Source organism: Dendrobium catenatum, unplaced genomic scaffold (assembly GCF_001605985.2).
Source record: "Dendrobium catenatum unplaced genomic scaffold, ASM160598v2 fragScaff_scaffold_390, whole genome shotgun sequence".
NCBI lineage: Eukaryota > Viridiplantae > Streptophyta > Magnoliopsida > Asparagales > Orchidaceae > Dendrobium > Dendrobium catenatum.
This window is the reverse complement of record NW_021318852.1, coordinates 5,522,722-5,546,802: the sequence shown is the minus strand read 5'-3', so window position 1 is coordinate 5,546,802 and position 24,081 is coordinate 5,522,722. Positions and strand designations below refer to the sequence as shown.

The following is a 24,081-nucleotide window of genomic DNA, read 5'->3' as shown; positions in this document are numbered from 1 at the left end:
TTACTAAGCTTAGCAGAATCGGGCGAACGCGACCTTCGTGACTACAATCAAAACACAAGAAAGGATTAGACTTAAGAAATACGAGGAAAAGGAAAAATTAGAAAACATTCATCAAGGACCGGGTGCGATCCTCCACTCGACGATCTCAAATTGCTCTTCAATAGCCTCGACCAAGGTGTCCAATATGCGTTCGATGTAGTCCTCAACCGTATGGTCGATTCGCGGGTTGACGTCAAAGAATGTTGAATGGAGAATGTGCACGAAGCCGTGTTCGTCGTAAGCAAGTCCATAGTCAGTTTCGGGATCGGCCATGCATTGGCTTGTTGGGTGTAGTAGTAGTAGCGGTGACATCCTTCAAGGCTCCAAGATCTCTTGAGAGAGAGGTGATCTTCTCAGGAAACAAGAGAGAGGGAGATGGGAAGGGTTCGGCCAAGATGAAAGGTCTGGGAGAGAATTAGTTCAGATTTTGAAGGATTATGTTTGAAGTTTGTGAGTGTTTCTTTTGAATTTGGGAGGGAAAATCTGAACTTAATTGCCCCAATCAAAGCATGTTGATTAGGAAAGAGTTTAAGGAAGTTATGAGGGAGAGGAGGGGGGTGGGTGGTGTAGAGGGGGAATAGGTAATTACTTCCTTAAGAGAGAGAGAGAGAGGGGGGGGGCTAGCTTTTTGGAAATAATTAAAGATGTGGGGCCTTGGAGGTTTCGGCCAGGAGAGAGGTGGAGGGAAAATAGGAATTATTGCCAAGAGAGATTAGTGGACTTTTGGAAATAATTCCAATTGGATCAAGAGGGGGGGGGGGGGGCTTGGTGTGAGGGAGGGGAATTCAATGAGGCAATCAATGCTTTCTTGAAATAATAAATTAAATTTGGAATAAAGATATCATCCCAATTTAATTTAAAATTAAAATAGGCTTTGATTAATCAAGTTTCCTAAAATAGGAATTATAAATTAGGTAACTATTTCAAATTCAAATAGATTTGAATTTGAATAATTAATAGAGTTACCTAAAATATGCAAACCAATTTAGGAAAGATTTGATGGTAAGTGGAGATGGGAAAATCAAGGGGAGGGGGCCGGCAGTGTGTTGGTTGGTCGTGGATTGTGATGGAGTGGGGGCTAGCCTTTGGGTGGTGTGGGGAAGGCTAGGGTGGCCGGCGGTCTAGGGCTTGGGAGGAAAGGGAATTGGGCCGCCGGTGGTGGTGAGGGAGGAAGAAAAGAGATACGAAAAAGAACCACGAACTTGACTCGTCTAGGTTGGTGGGTGATGCACAATCTTCCCTCTCCTAGGGATCTCACTCAGATTTCTCAAGCTCTCAAGAGAACTCACAAAAAGATTTGTGAAAAATTTTCTTGCATTCATTCATTCATTTGCAAAGAGAAACATATGGGCTATAAATAGCCTCATACATAAGACTCAAAAATATAAAAGACGACAATGCCCCTCAGGGCTTACATACGACATCCATTAATAAAAGGGTACAACAGGAAACTAAATAAAACAAATACAATACGACATCATAAATAAGAAAATACATAAAATAAAAAATACAATGACTCAATCGTGGCCATAGATCAGCGGCCACGCTTATGATAAACCTTCCATGATCTGATGTCCCCATCAATTATTGAAAACGTGAAAAAGGCCGTTTGGTAGTAGTGTAGTACTTAAATTACTCTTTGTACTGAAGTCCTCTATGTCGATGTTACACTCTAAGTGCAACATGATATCATCTTCATTAGCAGCAGTAACAGCAGCTTCATCAGCCTTTCCCTGCAAATTTCAAAATGAACTAATAAATCCTTCTTTGCTTTCGATTCTTGCTTAGACCTCTTTTTGGTTTTAAATCTTTTAGCAGAATGAAAAGTTATGCATTTATTATTTCTATTGCAATAAGTTTTTCATGTCTCGTAAATCCATTTGTTACTCACACAGGCAGTAACTTCCACCGCAGTGTCTCATCTGGGTGTGAAAAAGGACACTCAAGCTTTCTCTACTGGTATGCACGGTTGTTTACACTATTCTTTCTCGTTGCTAAGTATAACTCTGTAGCTGATGGTCTTGTAATTTACATCTGTATTGGATGTTAATTTGCAGTGACAAAGTCTCAAAAACTTCCAATTAATAAGATGGTTAGAACTGATTCACGCGATCCCTCTGGTAGGCTGCATGCCTACTTGCAAGATAGGCCTGGTTCACAAAATGAAAAAAAACCTGACCTAGCTTCAGTGAGGTAAAAGACTGGTTGCATGTCTCAGTTTTCTTTTTCTAGTTGATTAAATTGACTTTCATCTGCTTTTTTTAGAGATCATTTTTTAGTAGGGTATGCTTACTGTATCCTTTAAATAATTGTAGTTGATCATATCCACCAAAGGATATTTAAAAACTATAAGGCTTATTAATCACAGAAAAATTGTGAGACTTAGGTGAGTCAATGAGCTTAATGTTAGACCGGTCCAGCCGGTCCAGGCAGGACCGGTTCACGGGCAAAATCTCAAAACAGGCGGAGATTCCGCCAGAACGAGTGGCCCGACCGCTCATATAGAGCATTTTAGGATGGATTTTTGGGGGGTTTCAGAGAGAAATTTGAATGTAGGGACTGTTTAGGGAATTCCTTTTGATTTGTATGCATTAAATAGATGTTTTTCTTAGGGTTTGGGCATCGGGAATTTGGCTGAAATTTGAGATCGCTTAGATTTAGGTTTTCTTTGGGCTCTAGCGGCGTCTAGAGATTTTGAAGTAAGAAGGGAGAAACGTCATCGTCGAGGTGCTGAATTTGAAGGTATTCAGCATCGAGGTAATGAGGTTGAAGGGAGGAGAGGTAAGTATGAAGAGGGGTTTGAGTATATTCGTCGGAGGGACGATCGGGACAATTGGGGAAAGCTTCCTCTGAGGGGAATGGGAGGCTATGGAGGATACCGGGGAGATCCCAAGGTGAGGAAATTGAAGATGCCCGTTTTCGAGGGGGAAGATGGCCATGGCTGGATCTACAAGGTGGAGCGTTACTTTGCGGTCAATGGGTTGACAGAGGATGAGAAGCTGATGGCGGCAGGATTGTGTCTGGAAGGAAAGGCTTTGGCATGGTATCAGTGGCGTGACAGGAGGGAGCCTATCAGGAACTGGAGGGAATTCAAAAATATATATATATTTATATTATGCTATCCTATGATGGAAAACATCCAATGATCATGAGTAGGTAGTGCTTGGACATGGAAAACCTTGGGTGTGCTAGCTACTTGGGTTCTTTGGTCTTTGGGCTGTTGGTTGCTTCTCGGGTTGGGCCTTGGCTGCTCGGGTTTGGGCTGTGTTCTTTGGGAGCTACTTGGTTCTAGCTTATAATTGCTTGAGCTGATGTTTAGCTCATTAATATGTAAACTTTTTTCTCTGGTTAGCTCATTAAGTGGAGTGGAATTTGGCCTTTTCCTTTCCCTATGTCTCTTCGGTTTTTCCCCTCCTTGTTCTCCTTCTCGTGGCCTGTTCCGATCTCCCTAGCTGCTGGTTCCGATCCCCAACATTCTAGACGCATCAATTGCATTTGTCCTATGAAATGAGCAAATGCTTTGGCAAGTTTAATTCGTGCAACGTCTATTGGGATATACTTACATGATGTTGCTCTCAATTTCTATTTTTTCAACGCATTCAATCAAATCAATTGCAGCCTTTTTTTCTTTCATGGTAATTACAGCATTTTGATCACATACCATGGTTTATTTTGTGAAATCAATGATGTTTGACCAGTTTAAATTTTCATCGAAGCACGTTCATGTAACTTAATGCGACATTCTATTCAACGACCATTATTAACATTGATTTTGCTTAGTTTCGGATTTGCATTTCCTTGTGGCACCTATATGTTGAACATTAATTTGTTTTTTCTATCTATCGATTTTTTATGTAGATCTAAGCATCTTTTTTTGGTTGCCATGTCCTTTATTTCTTTGCTATTGTGTTTACTGTTCAACGGTTTTAACGTACAGAAGCTTTAAACATCTCACTTCGTATTTAGTGGTTGTTATTGATAATATGATAGATTTTATTATTGTATTTATTTAATCTTGATTGGCTCTGCTTTTGACCATAAATTCGAGCTTGCTATTGCATTTGTTCTTTATAAAGTTTTTCAATATCAGCATAATATTGTTTATATTCATGTATTCTTCTCCTCAACTTAATGCTTGAATGATTGTATTAAAGCATTCATTTTCCGTGTGTTGCACGAGGCACTTGTAATAAAGCAGTAAAGTGATAGGAACAGTTGGTACTTATTGAGTTCAGAACAGGTTCAACCATTGAATATCAGCCACAATTGAATAAACGTAATTGCAAATGTCTAAGGAACTACACGTACAAGTGCAGTTCATAATTGGTTTTGGTAAATCAGCTCAAAGTTTGTCTGTAAGTGAAAATGAAGCGATGCCAAATGAAATTGTGACTTCAATTTACTGATCTTATGAGTGATAAACCAATCTTAGAAAGCTGAACTGTATCTTTTGTGGCTATATTATCCGAGAATGCTTCTAGATGCATGAAAGGGAAATTAGGCATTTAAATGTTTGCTGTTAGCAGTTTTTTTTTTTTTGATGTTTTGATATCGATTGAAACTTCTGATACTTCTCTTTTAATGTTCCATCTTTTTTGCTTGGTAGTTAAATATTCTATGAGAGTTGTGTTTCATTTTTAATCACATCGCACAGGAATGCTATACGATTAAGAAGGAACCCTAAGGAAGCTTCAGATCTGACCAGCATTCAGGAGCTTGTTCGAGATATTGATTCTAATGTTCATCCTGGTGAGTAGGGTGTCTACCTTAAAATATCTATTATACCAGTCTATTGTTGGAAAATATGGGCAGAATAAACTATGCTCAAGTCATTTGTCCTATTGCTGTAGGCCTCCTCGACATAGTAAACAATTGCACATATGTGGGCCTTGCTGATGAAATTTTTGCCTTACTTCAACACAATACTCATCTTTATCTTGTCAATGTTGTTAATGTCAGGTAACTTTTTAGTTGTTTTGATTTTATTTAATTTTTCCATTGTTTCATAAGTCCATCTGCACTTGTCATTTTCGAATAACACATATCACTTCCTCCTATTTTCTGTAGCCAAATGCTGTCCCATTTATATTTACCTGAACCATTCTAGCTTGGAACTCAAACAGCACCATCAGTGCCTTTTTAATTGATGGCAGTTGCTCTACGTTTCTGTGCATTTGTAGTAGTTAATATATCTTGCAATGACAAGCTTCCTATGGAACTTCTAACCATAAGTGGAGTGAAATTTACTGGATTTACAATATTGCTTACTCGTTGTGTATGATGTGCAGACTTGTTTAGCCATATTAGCTGGCATGCTGCAATCAAAAGCTTTGCTGTTCTTATCTCAGTGCAAGATGAATGACATGACAGTGCAACCATGTAATCAAATATCCAGTCTCCTCTTAAAAAAATAATAAATAAATACAATCATGTCTCCTCTTTTCTCAGTGATGCACCATAAAGATAAAAAAATCGCTGTGTTATATGAAATGAATGAAAATGGTTTTAAGGATTTTTTTGTGCGTTGTTAAATATTGGTGAATTTCTTATATCTAATAATCCTCTCTCTCTCTCTCTCTCTCTCTCTCTCTCTCTCTCTTCCTAACCTTGTGACTTACAAAAACAAGCATTTCATGGTCTAAGGACTTATATAATGTAGACATTGCACTGCTTTTCTTACGTTTTCAAATAAAATAATTTACTGATCAAAGTAAGGGTGATTATTTTCACTCTGTTAGGTTTGTCCTAATTTCTCGTCACTTTATCTTGATAAATAACCTTATCTAACTATTTAAATTGGCTTTATGAGTCCTCTTTGTCCATTCATTTCCAATGAATAGTACTCCTATCAATGGTTGTTTTGCTATATCACGTTTCCTTGTAAATACTTCCTATAATTTGTTTGCACATCTATTAGTGAATCTTCTATTCTCCATTTACTTGTTCAAACCTCTAAAGCCTAGTTTCCACTACTTCATTTTTAATGAGTGCCACTCCTAAGATCTTTCTAATATAATTTTTTCTTAATCTATCATTTCTAGTTTTTCCTCATATTACGTTAAATTTTTTTTTTTTTTTGGGGGGGGGGTTGAAACATAAACATACTATTATGACTTTATTTGTCAACATTTATATCTAGATTCTGTACTTTGAAAAATCATACCTAGCTCTTCTAAATAGAGATTTGTTCTCGGTTAAATTTTTAAAAGGTATATTGGATTGCAAATAAGACACTACCTAGAGATTTTGCCTTTATTTTTTTGGAATTTTAATAAATAATTCAAGGTTTCCCATAAATATGTCTCTATAATTAATTATCCCTCATAATGATGAGAGAAGTTTTGATTAAAATTAGTTATTAGGTGCTAAAATTCTTAGCATATAATAGTAGTAATTTTGGTTTGATATTGAAAAAATCTGTTATTGCTAACTTAAAAAGGATGGTGGGAGAAATGACAACGAGCCTGATCAAGATCACATGATTCTATGTCTCAAGTTGTCATTGACTCTAGTCTACTGAGCTATAAGAGCTGATCAATCCAACCTGGTTGAAGTACTATTGTTGGCAGTCAAGGGTTGCTTTATCTATGAGAATCTTATAGACTTGTAATTGGTGTTTGTTGAAGGGTACAATTTTAAATTAATCTTAGCTCAGGGACAATATTATGTCATATGAAATAAACCATATGATTCATAACTCAAGGAGGCATAGCCATTGGGGAACTTGCGGGCTATGGCTGTGACTGTAATTTAATGGTGTCATTTTGTATCAAAATCATCCTATCAAAGGATTGCAGTTATAATCGTATATTTGTGGTATCATTTGGTGCAAAGCCACTGATTAGATGACATGTGTCACATTCTATTAGCTTGATATCTTTTGAGAGAGATCCTAACAATATGCTTGGTTATGGAGTGAACTCGGGCAAAAAAATATTTTTCGACCATTGCCGTATTGGAGAACAAAGACTCTCTATGAAGTGAATGATGCATTCCTTGTGGGTTATTGTAGTAAAATTGATGTGGAGTGATTTTTTTTTGCTGAGCTATATGTTTTGGGCAGATATACTGCCGAAAATCATTCCAACGGGAGTGGGACAAAATATTCTGGTGGAATTTTTGGCAGAATATTCCGCATAAATCCGCTGGTTATGCTAACATTTATGAAGGTTTCGATCAACAAAAATATTTGGAGTATCCACCTGAATTCTGCCAGTAACATATTCGACTGAAAATAATCCACTGCAACTTGTTTTCCGATGTAGGTATTAGCGGAAGATTGATATCAGCTGGAAATTTATATTAACATCGGAATATGTTTTATTTCCCGCGTATAAAACCACTGGAAATTCCCTAGATTCCTGTAGTGTATGCTCCATGCTTTATTAGACTTGTTGATGAAGACAAGTTACTTTGATTTTTGTTTTGTGCTTTTTGAATTTATTGAAGGAATTGACTTTTTAACTAAACTCAATATTTTGTATTCTTGAGTAAGGATCATTTTCTATGTTTGTCTTAACATTTTGACAAATTTAGAAGATTTTATAATTTAGGCCAGTTCAACTTATCAAGTTAAATATGCTTGAAACTTGATAGCTCTTGTCATTTGACTGATGGAGTGGGAGATTTATGTTAGATCACTCCAGGAGGGGCTGGCCTTTATTCCAGAGGCGGAGGAGCTGCACTTTCCACCCCTGTTGACAGTAGGGTTTTAAGGGGGTTTCGGAGGGAAATTTCAGAGGGGTTGTTTAAAGACTTTCTTTGTTATTGTATGCTTGAAGTAGAATGCTTTCCTAGGGATAGTGTAGCAAGTATTTTTCTAAATTGAGTTGTTCTTCATTGTTTTGGGCTCTCACGGCATCTAGAGATTTGGGAGAGTCGGATCTTCCTCTCGAATTGAAGATCCATTGTATCTTGTGTGTTTTCTTTCATCTGCTATCAACACAATCGATCCTTGCCTTTGTTTCCACTTTGTTCTTTGTATTTTTGGCTGAAATTCAATTTCAGCCATGGTTCTATTGTGATTTACAAGTGTTTCCTATCAAATTGGTATCAGAGCTAATTCTTGGGCTGAAATAGAAGTCTTCCTCGCTGATTTCTGCTATGTTTCCTCTTTGATTTTGCTATTTTTGTTGTTTGGGGGCCAGATTCACATCAAATGTTGCTTTTTGCTATGGGAGCCTAAATCCGGGTACCTATGGCATGAAGAAAGGTAAAAGTGTTGGAAGGAGAGATTGGACAATTGAAATTTAAAATTCAGATCTCAAAATTCAACTTTCAAATGTCAAAAGTCAAATTTCAGTCATCCACGAGAAGATGGATGGGAATATTTTCATCCTGGATTAGATGTTTAAGAAGTTGCTCGAGGGTCAACCCAAAACGACGTTGTCAGAGGCGAGGGAATCCTACGACAACCAAGGGAGTGGGGAAAAGTCTAATCCAATAAGGCAAAGGGAAGATCAGAAGGTGGAGATTTGGAAGGGAGAAGAGAGAATGCCTCCCCTAGAGCATTCTCTATGGGAGCCAAGTAGATGGTATGGGGAGAGGTCTGAGGAGGTCAGGCATGAATGAAGAGGTGCTGAATTTGAGAGGAAAGGGGCGCAATTTGAAAGGGGAAGGGCTAATTATGACTGAAGGGAGTTGAATTTTAAAGGAAAGGGGTTTATTATGATCCAAGTGGTGCTGAATTTGAAAGAAAAAGGTGAGAATTTGATGAAAGGTTTTGGTATGAGCATAGAAGGGATTGGGACATTTGGGGGTAACCACCCCGTGGGGAATGTGAAATTTTTGAGGAAACAGGGGGAATTGAGGAGATTCGAAGGTGAGAAAGTTGAAGATGCCTATTTTTGAGGGAGATGATGCCCATGGGTGGATCTACAAGGTGGAAAGATACTTTACTGTCAATAGATTAATGAAAAAGGAGAGATTGATTGCAGCCGCCAGTGGGTATGTGCTTGGAGGGGAAAGCTTTAGCATGGTATCAGTGGAGGGATACAAGGTGACCCATACTGACCTAAAGGGAGTTTAAGGACTGCTTGTTGGAATATTTCCAAACCAGCAAGGGTGACGACTTCTATGAGCAGTTCTTCGCCCTAACGTAGGAGGGGATGGTGGTGGAATACCGTGAGTAGTTTGAGCACCTGGCCAGCCGACTGGACCGACTTCCGAAGACTGTGCTGAGGGGAACTTTTGAAAGGGTTCAACCCAGATATTCGAGTAGCAGTTAGAGTGATAAGGCCTTGTGATTTGGGAGAGGCTATGAATTTAGCTCAATTAATGGAGGATCAAAGGCACCTGAAGAGAGAGAATGGAGGCAGGATAGCCACCACCTTTTTGAAACCCAAGGAGCCGACATTGGGTACTTTTCAGGAGACTCAGAAGGAGAAGGCTGAAGGAGGAAAACCTTGGGATAACTTTAAGAACTCTCAGAAATAGAGTTACTAGAGAAGGGAGTGAAGGGGCTCTATTTTAGATGTGAGGAGAGGTATACACCGAGGCACCGATATAAGGATCAAACTCTTCAGGTTCTCACCTTTTATGATGATGAGAAAATTTGGGAGGGTGTCGTCTTCCTCAAGGTGGGTCTTCAGGAGGGGGATATTGTTAGACTGATTCAATAAGGACCAACCTCTATTATAGAGGCGGACAGGGTTCGCCACAAAGGAGCCACATGTTCTGCCCCTATTGGCAACATGATTTAGGAAAGGTTTTAAGGGGGTTTAGGAGGGAAATTTCAGAGGGGCTGTTTAGAGTTTTCCTTTATTATTGTATACTTCAAGTAGAATATTTTCTTAGGCATAGGATAGCAAGTATTTTTCTGAATTGAGTTGTTCTTCATTGTATTTGCTCTAGCGGCATCTAAAGATTTGGGAGAGTCGGATCTTCCTCTCGAATTGAAGATCCATTGTATCTTATGTATTTTTTTTCATCTGTTATCAATACAATCGTTCATCGCCTTTTTTTCCACTTCATTCTCTGTATTTCTAGTTTTTACTTAGCTGAAATTCAATTTTAGTCACGATTCCATTATGATTTACAAGTGTCTCCTATCAATTTCTTATTGGGACATTACTTATGAATTATTGAGTAAGAGAAGTTATTTGAGATTCAATCATATTTGAGCTTGTTGAGATTAACCTTTAGGATCTTATAGTTTAGTCCTAGATTTGGACAATAGAAACCTATGTTTTTCTAACACGATTTTTTGAATCTTGCAGACTTAGGGTCTTCTTTTTTGGCTATTAAGATCTTGGAACCTGTATATTTGGGATTTCTCTTGCATGACGACATGGATGCTTTTTTTAATGAGGTTTATTTCTTTGACTTTGCCTTGATCCATTGATCATTCGTGGAAGACTGCTAAAACTAGGTCTCCCAAATATGTCAAGTTAGATAGGCTAAAACTTGGCAACTTTTTTCATCAGAATGGCTTTCTTCCTATAATCTTTTTTATGACTTTTTGATTAAGAGAAGCTATCAGCAGCTCAACCATATTTAGGCATCTTGAGTGCAACTATCAGGACTCACTCGAGTCTTAAACTGGAGCTATAGAAACTCATGCTTTTCTGACTTGGTTAGTTGAAGCTAGCAAATTTGGAGAAGCCTTCTTTTTCAGCTTTCAAGATCTTAAAGCTTGCATGTTTGAGAATATCCTTATCTGGTTGCATGGATGCTTTCTTGAGTGAGGATTGTCTCTTTGAAGTTACCTTACTCTAACGGTCATGTTGACCTCTAACTACCTCACGCAACTACTCGCTCTTAAACGACACGACCTTTCGTTTTCTCAAAACCACAAGCAGAAGGAATTAAAAGAGGGCCCTCTCATTTTCATTCAAATTCATGCACACAAGACCTCCTCTCCTTCCACACACACAACATGCTTGACCTCCTTCTCCCGCAACCCAACACCGCAAGCGACCCAGCTAGCCTCTGCACTAAGCCGCGCAACCCAATCCGCTTCCGATCGGCCTGGTATTGCGCCCAAACCTGCTTCTGATCCTTCCCGCTCCTAATCGCTCAACCTCTGCTCTCGACTCGCCGCTCTCTACCACCGATCCGAATCCGCTGCCCAATCCTAGCCAAATCTGCACCCTTTCTCTATTTTGCACACAGTGATCAACTCGATCGAGCCGACCTAATCTCCCTACCCGATCTTTCTTTGCCGACCCAATTCAGACCTAGTCGTTTAAGGTATAAATACACATGCACACATACATACTGATGCGGACATCGGCACGAAGATCTGGCGCATCTATCACAGGAGGCGTCGTAAATCGACGGCACTAATTTAAATTGTTATTTAAAATTTATTTTATGAATTTTAGTTTTTATTTTATGTTTTTTCCTATTTTACCCCTAGGTTAGTTTATTTGAGTGTTATGGCCCAAGAGGCATTTTTGTAATTTTTTATTTTCTTATGTTATGGCCTATATATAGGGCCTTAAGCTATTGTAATATGATGGTGAATTTGATATGAAAATTTTGTGTTTTTCCACACTTGTGTTCTTCTTTAGAGAGGACGAGAGTGAGATTTCTATGAGAGAAATCGAGAGTTTCACCAACCGCAGGATGGGTCCGGGCTCGTGACGTGAAGTCCCTTGGAGAAGGGCAAACGAATCACTTGTCAGTCTTCGGAAGAGTCCAAGGCTCGCGGTTTCTATCATTTTTATTTTCTATCATTTGTTTTTATCTTTCGTTTTATCTTTGTTTTGTTTTCTTCCTTCTTATCTCTCCCCGTCGTCGTTTTCATATTTCTTCCTCCTCCCCTCTCAACCCCTCGGCCAAACCCCCATACCAAGCTCCACAAATTTTCCCCATAGCCGCCGGCCACCTTCACCCGATCCCATCCTCTTGGCCGCCGACCACCTTCCCCCATTAGCTCCTCCACCGCCGGCCACTCTTGTTTGTCTCCATGAATGAGGGGTCAATGTCACCTTAATGCTTGCCTAAAGAGTTCAAATAATTTAGAAAATTATTTTCATCCTTTGAAATTTGAATTTTGAATTTCAAATAGTTTCCTAAATTAGAAAGCTATTTTAGGAAAGTATTGAGTCTCATTCATGATGTAATTCAAACTTAATTTGGGTGATTTAAGTTTGGACAGTTTCGAAATTCAAATCCAACTAATTTAAAATTTGAAATCCTTCCTAATTTTTCATTCTATTTTTTGGAAAGTGCTCAATTGGAATCAATTTGAATTTTAAATTCAAATCTGATTTATTGTCTCACTTACCTAACTCTTAAATTCAAATCAACGAGCCTTAAATCTCCACATTAATTGCTCCTTGGTTCTTGCTTGGCCGAACCCCCTCTTAATTTCTTTCTCAAATTAAAACTCTCCCCATGGAATTAAAGCACAAATTAATTCCCCACCCCTCCACGTGAAATCTGGAATTACAATTATTTCCTTAAGCTAAATTCTTTCTTTGGAAGCATTTCCAAAAATCTGAGATTTATTTTTCCTGGCCGAAAAGCTCCAGGCCCCACTTCCGTTAAATCCCTTTCCAATTCCTGCTTCCCCCTTTGGAATTAAATCCCGTTTTTTCTCTCTAATTCCACCGCCTCCCTCCCCTCTCCTATTTACTCTAGATAGCTCCCCAATTCAAGGGCCTTGAGTGGGAATTTAATCTCAGCTTTCTCTCCACAATTACTGCTGGATTACTTCCTCCAATTCCTCTACAATCTAGTCCACCGAGATCTGAAAATTCCCTTCAGAATTTTATTGAAAATCTGAGACTGTTTTCCCCTCCCTCTCCCCCAAAAGTTTGTTTGCTGTCCGGCACCAGGGGAAGGCTGAAACTATTGTTCTGAAGCCCCTTTCACAAGATTTCTTACCTTTGGAGAGCTCTCAACTGCTGTCCAAGGATTACGGCAGCTCAACCTTGCTATCCTGTAGACCAGACAGGTCCTCCCTGCTGTCCAAAGACCCCTAAACCAGCAAGCCACGGTTCCGATTGGTTCCCAACTGTTGTCAGCCCCAATTCCGGTGCTGTCCAAGGATTCCTGCTGCCCCAACGGTTACCCCAGCTTGCACGAAGGTTGAATTTTAACAATCCAACAAGAAGAGCTGTTGTCCAAGACTTCTAAAACCCCAAATCTGCTGAGAGATCCTCTCCCTAGCAAAGCCTTTCCTACCCGTTCTACATCACATACATACATAAGAGATTAAAAAAAAGGGTTTTAAATAGGTAATCGACAATTTCAAGTCCAGCAGCGTTACATCTTTTGATCCGGGCAAAAATTTTAATTTGAAGGACCCGCATTGTTGTATCTTAGATCTTGGCGAGACCATTGCTAATTCAAAAACCTCACACCATCGTATCTTAGATCCGAGTGAGAAGAACCAAAGGCAAGTGCCTCCTGACCTCCCTTCGCGGAGAGGGGACATTGGGAGGCTACCAAAATTTTGACTGAACAAATAATTTTTTAGAGAGTTGTTGAATTTGAATATATATATGTGTGTGTGTGTGTGTGTGTAAAATTGTAACTCTCTCTCTCTCTCTCTAACCTTTTGAATTATTTGAAAGGGTGAAAGCAACATTTCTCTACCCCTAATCTTTTCTTAAGAGAAATTTTGGTGAAGAGAACATGCGAATATAAGAAACCAGTTCAATTTTGAAATGGTTAGTTCATGTATTTGTAATTTTGATTGAGATAAAGATGCAAAACCAACTATGCCTTGCTCTGCTGATGATTTGACTTTGTGGAAGGATTTAGGATCATCCTATGTGGTTAAGATAGAGAATCTGTAGCTTATACGAGAATGAAACTTAAAGCCATGGGCTACAGGGTATATTCATATTGCAAAGAAGAAGATGCAGGAAATGCTATTTTGAAGAAGGCTGAGAACTATCATATTGAAATTGTGGAGATTACTACTATCAATGGTCACGCTAACTTTAAGTTTCTTTAAATGGTTAAGGACATTCCAACTATAGTTATTTCGAAAGTTCATTATTTGAACACTGTGATGAAGTGTATAACACTCGATGCTGTAGAATTTATTAAAAAAAAATACCACTATCAGAAGAAAAGCTTAGAAATATATGATAACATGTTGCCCACATGGTATTCAATGCAGGGGAAAATGCTATCTTAATATCGTTGAAACCCATTACATAAATAGTTACATCAATGTTTTAGATCCAATCCAATTTCGATGAACATAAAAAATGAAATTCCTTCACAATTTTTGATATGGAGCAAAGAGCATGAAGTGATAATGTGAAAAAGAAAGAGAATGATAAATTTTTAACACCCTTAATCCCATGATTGATTAAAGGAGAGAGGTTGGAAGAGGCTAAAAATTTTCTAGATCAGCCTGACTTTTTGGAGAAAGATTGTACAATAGAAGACAGAATTATCTAAAATGCCAAAATACATCTTTTCTGAAATAAAATTCATCGGCAATGCACACCACCGGATCCGCAACACTTGTACAATAGGATAGAGGGCGATACATCTATGATAGCTCCAATCTATATACTGAAAACACATCCCGCATGGGCTCCGATAAACATATTAAAGTTGCAAGCATAAATGTCTAAGAATATTGCGCACCCACTAATATAAAATTCTATTTTCAAACTAAACATATCCCGCATGTGCTCTGATCGTCACATCAAATTCCTAAATCTAAATGTTCGAGAATGCTGCGCGGGTCTAATATTCAAGTTTCATTCTCCTCTTTGAAAGGACTGGAGTCTACACAACTTGGATTAACAAGCAAACTCCTAATCATATACTAATTACTTAAATCCCCAATGATGATCGTGTTGATAGAAAATCTCAACTGGAGGGGACTTGTCTTTTAAATACCTTCAAATTTTTATAAATACAAACATTTTCAAGTAATTGTAACATCACCTCAATAATTGCCGTGTTGATAGTGAATCTCAATCGGAGGGTTTAATGTTCAAATCTTCTAATTTTTAAAATCTAATATATGTTAAATCTTAAACATTTAAATGGAAATCCATAACCAAAAACTAAAAAGTAAAATCCATCCACACCTTGCAACGGTTTGGCGAGAATGATGAATTGATGAATAACTTCAGCTCACAAAGAGCAGATATCTTGTAAAATGTATTACTATAATTCATTCTCAATTGATTCACCGCAAACAGGGATGTGACACGTGCCCTCTAACCGAGTGATTTTGCTGCAAAATGGCATTACTATATTACGACTACGATTAAAAGTCCCTTGAGTAATGAATTATAGGGTGCACCCTCCAAAATATAAAATCCTCTGTCAGCTAAGGTGAACTTAAATTCATAACATTAGACAAACATCCACCCCAGGTCTTTAAGGTATTCTTGGATGAAGCAACTCATGGCTGTCGATAAGGTGATTTCTGTCAGGTTGGGTCGACTACTTCCTCTGACTAAGTAGTCCAGGGATCATAACAACCCGAGACAATGGAACCATGGGATCTTTATTAGGCTCGTCTTCGTTCCCCCATCACTTGTTTTAAGTATAAGGTGATAAATTTCAAATCTTAAAAATCTCCGAAAACTTCAAAATTAAATCCCTAAAGTTGTTGCTACTATATGCTTTGTACTCGACGCCTATCTCACGACTAGCCTTAATCGAAATTTCTCTATCGTTATCGGGAGGGATAATTAACTATAGGGGCTTGCGCCTATAAGAAACAAGAACTCAGATCATAAAGTCCTCACAAAATGAGGGCGAAATCTCTAGATAGTGTCTTATCTAAAAAACTCAATCTACCTTCTGAAAATTTACCAGGAACCTAAGCTCGTTAAAACTCTCCTCGTCAAACAAAAAGGGTGGCAGTGTGGCACAGAGAGGAAGAGGTGCAAATTTTAGGAGCCCACAAGTCAATTGAGAAAATCTTCTAGATCTAGGTCACTTGAACTTGTCAAGTCCGATACGCGTAGAGCTTTCTAGCTTTTATCATCAAATTGACGAAGCGGAGCTTTCTTACTATAGTCTTTCTTATGTCCTCTTGAGTAAGCGAAGATGTCAAAGACTCGGTCATATTTAGGCAGGGCACTTCTATGATGACTTGAAAATCCCATCTTGCATTTATGTTTGAAAATTGCCTTTTCATTTTTGCCCGTGCAACCAAATTTATACTTTAATGTTGATCATTGGGTTTATGATTTAGTTATAATTTTTGAAAATTTATCTTTTAATTTCCATGCTATTTTCTTGGTTCACCTACTCTAGAGGCAACCACATAATACAGTTGAGGTACTGTAGTTTCAATGCTGATCAAAATTTGCAGAACTTCAGTTGGGTTTATTTGGCTATCAGTTTTAGATTTATGATTTCTTCATCATTCACAATATTTTCAAAATAGTCAATGGTACGAGTTGATTAAATTGATTCTTAGGCAATGATATTCTATTCTCTTATTCATACATTATAGGATTAGGTTTTCTAATAAACGCTTTTTAACATGTTTAAGCCGATTGCACGTGCCTTAACTATGCAACTGCAAATGTCTATCTTCCTTTTTTAACAGCAAAGAGCTTATGTATCAACAAGTCATACGTAGATTTGGAAATTTTAATGCCATACAACTTAGTGAACCAGCCCCTCTTCTGGAGTTATTGATGATAGCATTGAAAGAGGAAGATTTGGATTCTGCTAGTGATGAAAATGATGCTTTTAGAAAGAAGATTTCTGAGGTAAATGACCTTCTTTTGTAAAATTTGTCAAGTTTTCCCTAGGTACAATATTTTTTTCTTGTGTTATTGACTGCCAACTCCGCATTAGAATAGAATATTTTCCTGATAATTTGTTGGTGCGATATCTATCTTATTCTTGTTACCATTCGTTGGGTTATTGTTATTGCTGAGGTGTACAAAAGCATGTAGCTGATTTGGAAATAGTCCTGATAAAAAAAAAGTGATATGCCCTCTATAATTCAAGTTGCTTGCAATAGTTGGGGTGGGATAATATCAATGATTTTGATTGTTGTTGTTGATAAAAGATCTCTGAGATGGAACATTGCTCTAGATGGTATTTTGCAATTCATATGAGTTAGAGTGATATATGGCTCTTTTAGTTCTTAAGAGGTTTTACTTGAATGCATGTTTAATCATCCTAGTATTTATCTTTTCCTCCCAGATGAATACTGATCTACTAATGAAAAAAGCTGAATTGCTCGACGAGTACTTTTCTATTCACATAGATGAACAACAGAACCTGACAAGGCTTCCTGTTGTGCTGGACCAGCACACTCCTGACATGGACCATGTTCCAGAGTTTTTGTTGAGTTTGGGTAATGATGTATGTGTTAATCATTTTTCCTTTATAATATGTTTAAATTGATTGGATTTGTTTCTTGTACAGTTAAATGTAATGAGCTTCAGTTTCTGTTTGAATTTACTTTTAGATATGATTACGTGCTTATAATTTGATTTTGCTTAGAAATTTCCAGCAGAATTCACTCACTTCACTCCAAACTCTTTCTCCCTCTCGCCTTCCTTCTCTTCTCCCCTTAAAATACATGACCTAAAACATATAAACTACCCGCATATAAAAAGAAGATCCAATGGCATGGCTTCCATTAAAACCATGGTTTTGAAACTGGATAGGACCTACCGGTTTCGTTCATATTAAAAACCAGCCCAACATCTAACTAGCATGAATTGGTTAGAGCAACCAGTTTTACCTGTGAACCGTTGAATCAGTCCCGATTCCTTAGAACCACCCAGTTCAATGCTATTTGATTTAAATAATTAAATAAATTAATTTAATAATTTAGTATAAAATATTATTAAATTTAATAAATTAAGTTAAATTTATTTTGTTTAAATTTTGCAATGAGCATTTAATTTTCATAATCATATTCCAACCAACCACTATGATTTAGGCAAGGGGGCGGGGGGTCGAATCAAACCCTAAAATTTAATTTTTGACTTCTCTAGCTCATTAATGTCAAGTGGGAGGTTAGCCCATTATGAGCTATTTTTATTTCATTTATTGAATTAAAAATTAACTCATTATTACTTTGGACTTGTCTTTTCTCCTCCCCCCCCCCCTTTTTCTTCTCATTTCTCTATGTTGGTTGTATCCCGTGTCTTGGCTCCTTGGTTCCCACGGTTGGCTGTGCTGGGTGGTTTTCCCGTGCCTTGGTTCCTCGGTTCCGTTCGGGCCTCCTTAGTTCTTGCGGCTGCCTCTTCGGGTTCCGCCTGGGCTGCTTTCCCGTGGCCGTTGGGAGTTTTTCCGTGGCTTGTGGTGCTTTGTTTCCTGTGTAGATTTGGGGGAAGGCAGTAAAGTGGCTATTGGCTTTTCATTTTCCTCATTTAATTAAGAATATGAAGGACTTTTGGGCTGCTGTTTGGTGGCTTTTGGGTTGCTGTTTGGTGGCTTTTGGGCTGCTGTTTTGGAGTAACTTTTGGCCTTCTATCTTCCTATTTTAATTAGGATATTAATGAAGATATGGTGGTTGTTTAGCTGCCCTCTTTTGGCTTATATATAAGGGCTGATTTGTGTATGTTTAGTAAGTTATGATGTGATTTTTGGAGATAAAATCTGTGGGTTTTTTGTTTGGAAAAGCTTGCGAGCTTTGTCCAACTTCCCTCTTTCCTTCCCTCTTTGAGAAAGCTTGCGAGCTTGTCTCCATTTCTTCTCGGTTTTTATCTTTTCGTCTATCCGCAAGTTTACGCCCCACTTGTATCCTTCTTCTAATGGAATGAAGCATCATTAGGTTTTGTTTTATGGTTCAAGTTGTGTCATGTTATCAATGTTTTAAGTCGTCTTCATGTCGTCAAAGTTTGTAAGCGTCTTGTAAGTGCTTTTATAATAGTAAAGTTGTGTTTTGTTTTGTGCAAATGTTGTCATGTTGTCGCTTTATCTTATGTTATTTTTGTAGTGTTTTGAGTATCTTTTAAGTTATAGGAAGAATTTCATTTGCTTGCAAAAATTTGGGGCCCTCTCCCAAATTTTTGTGTCTTTCTTTTATACAGGAAGAGTCTTCTTTTTGTGTTAAAAAATTTGGGTCAAAATTTGGGTTCCTCTCCCAAATTTTTGAGTGCATCAATTTTGGTATCAGAGCAAGTTAGGAAGTCCTAGTTTTATGAGTCGGTTTGTCAAGTAAGTCTTGGTGAGTCATAGCAAGTTTATGTGTCTTGATGTCATAAGTTGTTTTGTTTGTGAGTTCTAGTGAGTCTTGGTTGGTCATAGTAGTTATTGTGTTAGTCTTGTAAGTCTTGTTTTGTTGAGTCTTTAAAAAAAATGGAAAAAGACAAAAATTGTGATCCAGTGGAAGAAAGCAATCCAGAAAATCTTGAAGTCCCTCTTCCGATGGACAGATGGATTCCAACAGAAAGTGATTCAACAGATCCACTACAAGACAGATTATACAAACTTCAATATCACAAGTTCTTATGTGATGAGAAATACGAGAAAAGGAAGAAGTATCTTCAAAGACAGATCGAGAAAGAGCAAGAAGAAATTTTGAAGAAATTTGAAGCAAAAATTCAAGACTGGATGCACCGTCTTCGCCTCCTCAGAAGAAAGCAAAAGGCGACTCATCGGGAGATGAGTTTTTCAAGTAGGGGAGTCTGATGTAGGCAGGGGGGGTCTAATCAAATCCTAAAATTTGATTTTTGACTTCTCTAGCTCATTAATGTCAAGTGGGAGGTTAGCTCATTATGAGCTATTTTTATTTCATTTATTGAACTAAAAATTAGCTCATTATTACTTTGGACTTGTCTTTTCTCCTCCCCCCCCCCAATTTTCTTCTCATTTCTCTATGTTGGTTGTATCCCATGTCTTGGCTCCTTGGTTCCCACGGTTGGCTGTGCTGGGTGGTTTTCCCATGCCTTGGTTCCTCGGTTCCGTCCGGGCCTCCTTGGTTCTTGCGGCTGCCTCTTCGGGTTCCGCCTGGGCTGCTTTCCCGTAATAAAACTTACCCACATGTTCCCACCACCCCATGCAAGCTCTTACCATATGCAAACCAAAAAAAGTTATATACAAGAAAAAGCAAAGCTCTCAAGTGATATGAAACTATATAACTTAGCTTAAGTTTTCAAATTTAAACACATACATTACATATTTTTATCTATTAAGTATAAATAATCTAAAATGAACTATTTATAGAATCAGGTTTATAATTTGCATTTAATATATAATTTACAGTTGTAAATTTTATCTAAATATATAATATAAATTAACAATAATTTATAAGTTTATATGTTAACTAAATTTATGTTTTAGTCATAAATTTATATTATTGCATAATTATTACATGTTTATCATATCCATTATTTTTTTATTCAAATGATTTTAATATTTATTACATCATCTAGTTCAACTCCAGTCGAACCATTGAAACTTGAACTTTTCTTTTTTTTCGATTTGATGTTCTGTCCAATTTTCTTAATATTAATTAAAATCAAGTTTAAAGATATATAATGAGAAAATGATCAAAACTGCCACCTCTGACTATTTGTGAGGAGACCATTTTAGTCTCAGATTATATAAGAGGTCCAATTTAGTCCTTGGACTCCTATCATATGTACCAAAATGATTCCACAGTTAAAAAAAATGAAAATTAAATTTAAAATTAATAATTGGTGTTTAAAAAAGGTATTTTATGAATCACCATTGCAACTTTTTTGTTGTTAGTAACATAGTCGGAGAAGAAACAAATCAAGATAAAAAAGTTGTATTTCATTACATTCAAATCAAGATAAAAATATCAAACAACCCAGGTCACTATTTCTCTCAATGTATTTGATAGGAAACACTTGTAGATATTCCTATCAATCTTCGAAAAACAGCGAGAATCCTTCACAGAAGTCCGCACAAAACCACGAAAACAGTAGATAATTTGTATTATTTGATGAAAGAAAACGGAAAATAGCAAGATACAATTGATCTTCTATTCGAGAGGAGGATCGATCTCTCCCAAATCTCTCGCCGCTAGAGCCCAAAGAAAACCTAAATCTAAGAGATCTCAAATTTCAGCCAAATTCAAGATGCCTTAACCCTAGCAAAACCAACTATTTAATACATACAAATCAAAAGGAAATCCCTAAACAATCCCTACATTCAAATTTCCCTCTCAAAACCCTCAAAAAGACTTACTAAAAAGCTCCGCTTGGGCGGTCGAGCTGCCCGATCTCTGCAGGAGGCGGAGATCCCGCATCAAATTGCGAAATGCCGGTCTCGTGCGGACCGGCTGGATCGGTCCAGTGGACCGGTCTAATAGTATTTTGTTACAATAGAATCGAGACAAAGAAAAAAGTTAAATAAAAAATATAAAAATATTTAATACATAAAAATCATTTAACTCCACATTCTATATGATCTTAATTCACTTCTACTATACACAAAATTAGCCATTGTACTCAAGGAAACAAAGTAAATTGGAAATGTGATTTTATTAAATTTTTAAGATGTATTTGCCTAAAATACCCCCATTTGTAGCACTATTTGTTAAGTTTAACTTCAATTTTTGTTACTTTTTGTTACTTTTGAGATTGGATTAATTCGGCTAATATTATAAGAGATTATCAACCAAATTGAATTTTTTGTGTAGTTTGGGACTAAAATAACCCTTCTGAACTGTCAGGGGACCATTTTAGTTATTTTCTCGATCTATAATCTACAAGTAGTCTTATATTTGCTTAGTCATTGTATAAACTTATACATAATCATTTAAGTGTTGTTTAAAGGACTCCCCTTTTGACAAAATCAAAAGGTATTAGAGAACACATATAGTGAAGCAAGTAAGCCATCATTTTGTGTAGCCGAGAGATTCATAGCTTAAAAGACTAGTGATGGAGCCACTTGTTGGTGGGCTCATTATGGTGGGGATGATGAGGGCTTTGTTTTATATGAAGTTGAAATGGTGTAGTGGTTATTTAAGAGGAGGTAGCTTTGCCTAGGTTGAGATGAAGAGGGGTCTGGCGGTATAGTTGGATTTTGTTGGAGAATTTTTGTGAGCTTTAAGTTGGTGAAAAGACTCGACCAAAGATTACGTGAAGCGTAGCTGAGATGTGGGATGATGGTCTAAAGGTTGGTGAAGGGTGTGTAGTGGAATGGGAAGAGTGTGAAGGTGGAGGAAATGGCTTGGATTGTTTGGGGAAGGGTGTATCCCGGGTGCACCCAATGGATGTCTAAGCCTGGCAAGGTGGAGCCAATTCCTTGTGAATATCTCTAGGGATGGAGGGAGATATGCGAGGGTGGTAGTGATGTGGAGATGGGGTGTGGAGTGTGATGACAGGGCCAAAACCAACAACTGTTGGCCTTAAGGGAGTGGTGATGGATGCTAACCTGAGAGCTCCTTGTTTAGAGTTTGGTGGTAAATGAGGAAGGTAATTGATGATGGATTGAATTGGAGAGGTGTGAGAGATATGAGGGAGATGGTATTACAAGAAAGAACAGAATATACATAAAAATTTGAAATTTACCAAAGAAATAAGTCGGTTGTAGGCCACCAAACTTTTAACCTAAGGAACCAAGCCACTAAAAAGATTCCAAAGAAGAATATTTCATACAAAATTTGTTTCTTACAATAGATTTTCCATTACTAATTAAAGCATTATAACATTTCGCAAAATTCAAATTTTGAATGTGATGGTGGGTTTGTTGAATTGAACAGCATGGCTCTTTGAAATGTGAATGTGGTGGGTCTGTTGGTTGACATCTTTTGGCGTGATAATATGCAAGTGCTCTTTCACTTGACCCATCCTTGACTTGCTCTCTTCTTCGCGTATTGGTTAGTCATAAAAGTGAACTATGCCTTGGCCAAACATCTTAAACCACACAAAATGAATTAAAATTACAACCAAAGCCTAATATGATAATAACTATTGCATATATTAAAATAATAAAGAGATCTGAAAGAATTGTAGAAACCTTTTCGATGTGCTACATTAACTAGATTTGAGGATTTAATAAGATTTAGAGGGTTATTTTGGGGGTTGAACTTATATCTAGGATTAGCATTGTTAAAAGGGATACTAAAGTGTTTTTAAATTCATTTAATTAAGCCTTGCAAATCTCATCATATAGTTGGGTAAATCTAGATTTAGATGGGATTTGGTGGGCTATCCATGAAGGCTTATTGATATAGACACACAAGTAAGAAAACCAACACAAAGAGAACAATGGATAGAACTTAAACCAAACTTTATTAAAATAAAAGCAAATAATTAAAACTTCAAAGTCCAACAAGAAAACACTAAGAGATTTTTAAGGAAATAAAGAAAAATAAAAGACGCTATCCTCAAACAACCATCAGAGCGGGTTCCTCACATGCATCGAATTGTAGGGTAAATAAGATAAGTGCATAAGACTAGCAAACCGATGGTCCACCACTGCAAGATTGTCCAATTTCTCCAACAAATGCTTCCAAATCAACCAAGACACGACACCCTAATGTTGCTTCACTTTGAGAAGAAGGATACAGATGGAGTGGCACTTACGGAGAGACTAAATAGGTTAGAAGCCGAGACGAAAGGTTGGAAAGAGCTCGCAAGATTTCCGGAGGGGATGAGAAAGAAGGCGGACAAAGCTCGCAAGCTTTTCCAATAACCCGCAGGTCAATAGCAATTTTGCTCACAATAATCAACTCCCTTCCTTCATAGCATCTTCTCATATTTATAGGCAAGGTAGGGGAATGCCAAAAGTCACACATATTAATTTTCCACAAGAACCTAAGCACCATATTTCATAGGATTTCCCAAATGCTTTTTCGGAAAACAGCCCAGCAGAAGAACCCGAAGGAGCAGCTACAGGAATCAAGGAGGCTTCACGGAACCAAGGAGCCAACATCACGGGAAACCACCCAGGCTCGGAAAACCAGCAGCTGGCCGGATTTCAAAAAGGCAAAGCACGGAAAACAGTAACTCCCCTAATGAATTTTAATGCATAGAATTCAGCCAACATTAAAACAAGCCATGGTTTTCCAAGAGACAAGAAGAAAGGGGAAGGAGAAGGGACAAGTCCACCCCATCAATGAATCCTTCATAATGAGCTACCTTTTGGACAATAATGAGCTACTAACTTCAACTCAAGCAACTAAGAGAATGAGCTCCTCCTCCAATCAACCCG

The 24,081-nt window shown here is 37.6% G+C and overlaps 1 protein-coding gene across 2 annotated transcripts in view; it reads left to right on the top strand.

The window, feature by feature from the left end:
• Positions 1-24,081, top strand: part of LOC110097545 (DNA mismatch repair protein MLH1) — a 72,016-nt gene that overhangs the window by 42,456 nt on the left and 5,479 nt on the right. The window contains exons 8-13 of one of the 2 annotated variants that reach the window (XM_020823979.2): positions 1,935-1,998; positions 2,097-2,232; positions 4,694-4,788; positions 4,890-4,998; positions 16,532-16,697; positions 17,140-17,301. In XM_020823979.2, coding sequence (XP_020679638.1) covers positions 1,935-1,998; positions 2,097-2,232; positions 4,694-4,788; positions 4,890-4,998; positions 16,532-16,697; positions 17,140-17,301 — 732 coding nt within the window. The remainder of the gene's footprint in view (positions 1-1,934; positions 1,999-2,096; positions 2,233-4,693; positions 4,789-4,889; positions 4,999-16,531; positions 16,698-17,139; positions 17,302-24,081) is intronic. The other variant, XM_020823980.2, reaches the window with a different exon arrangement.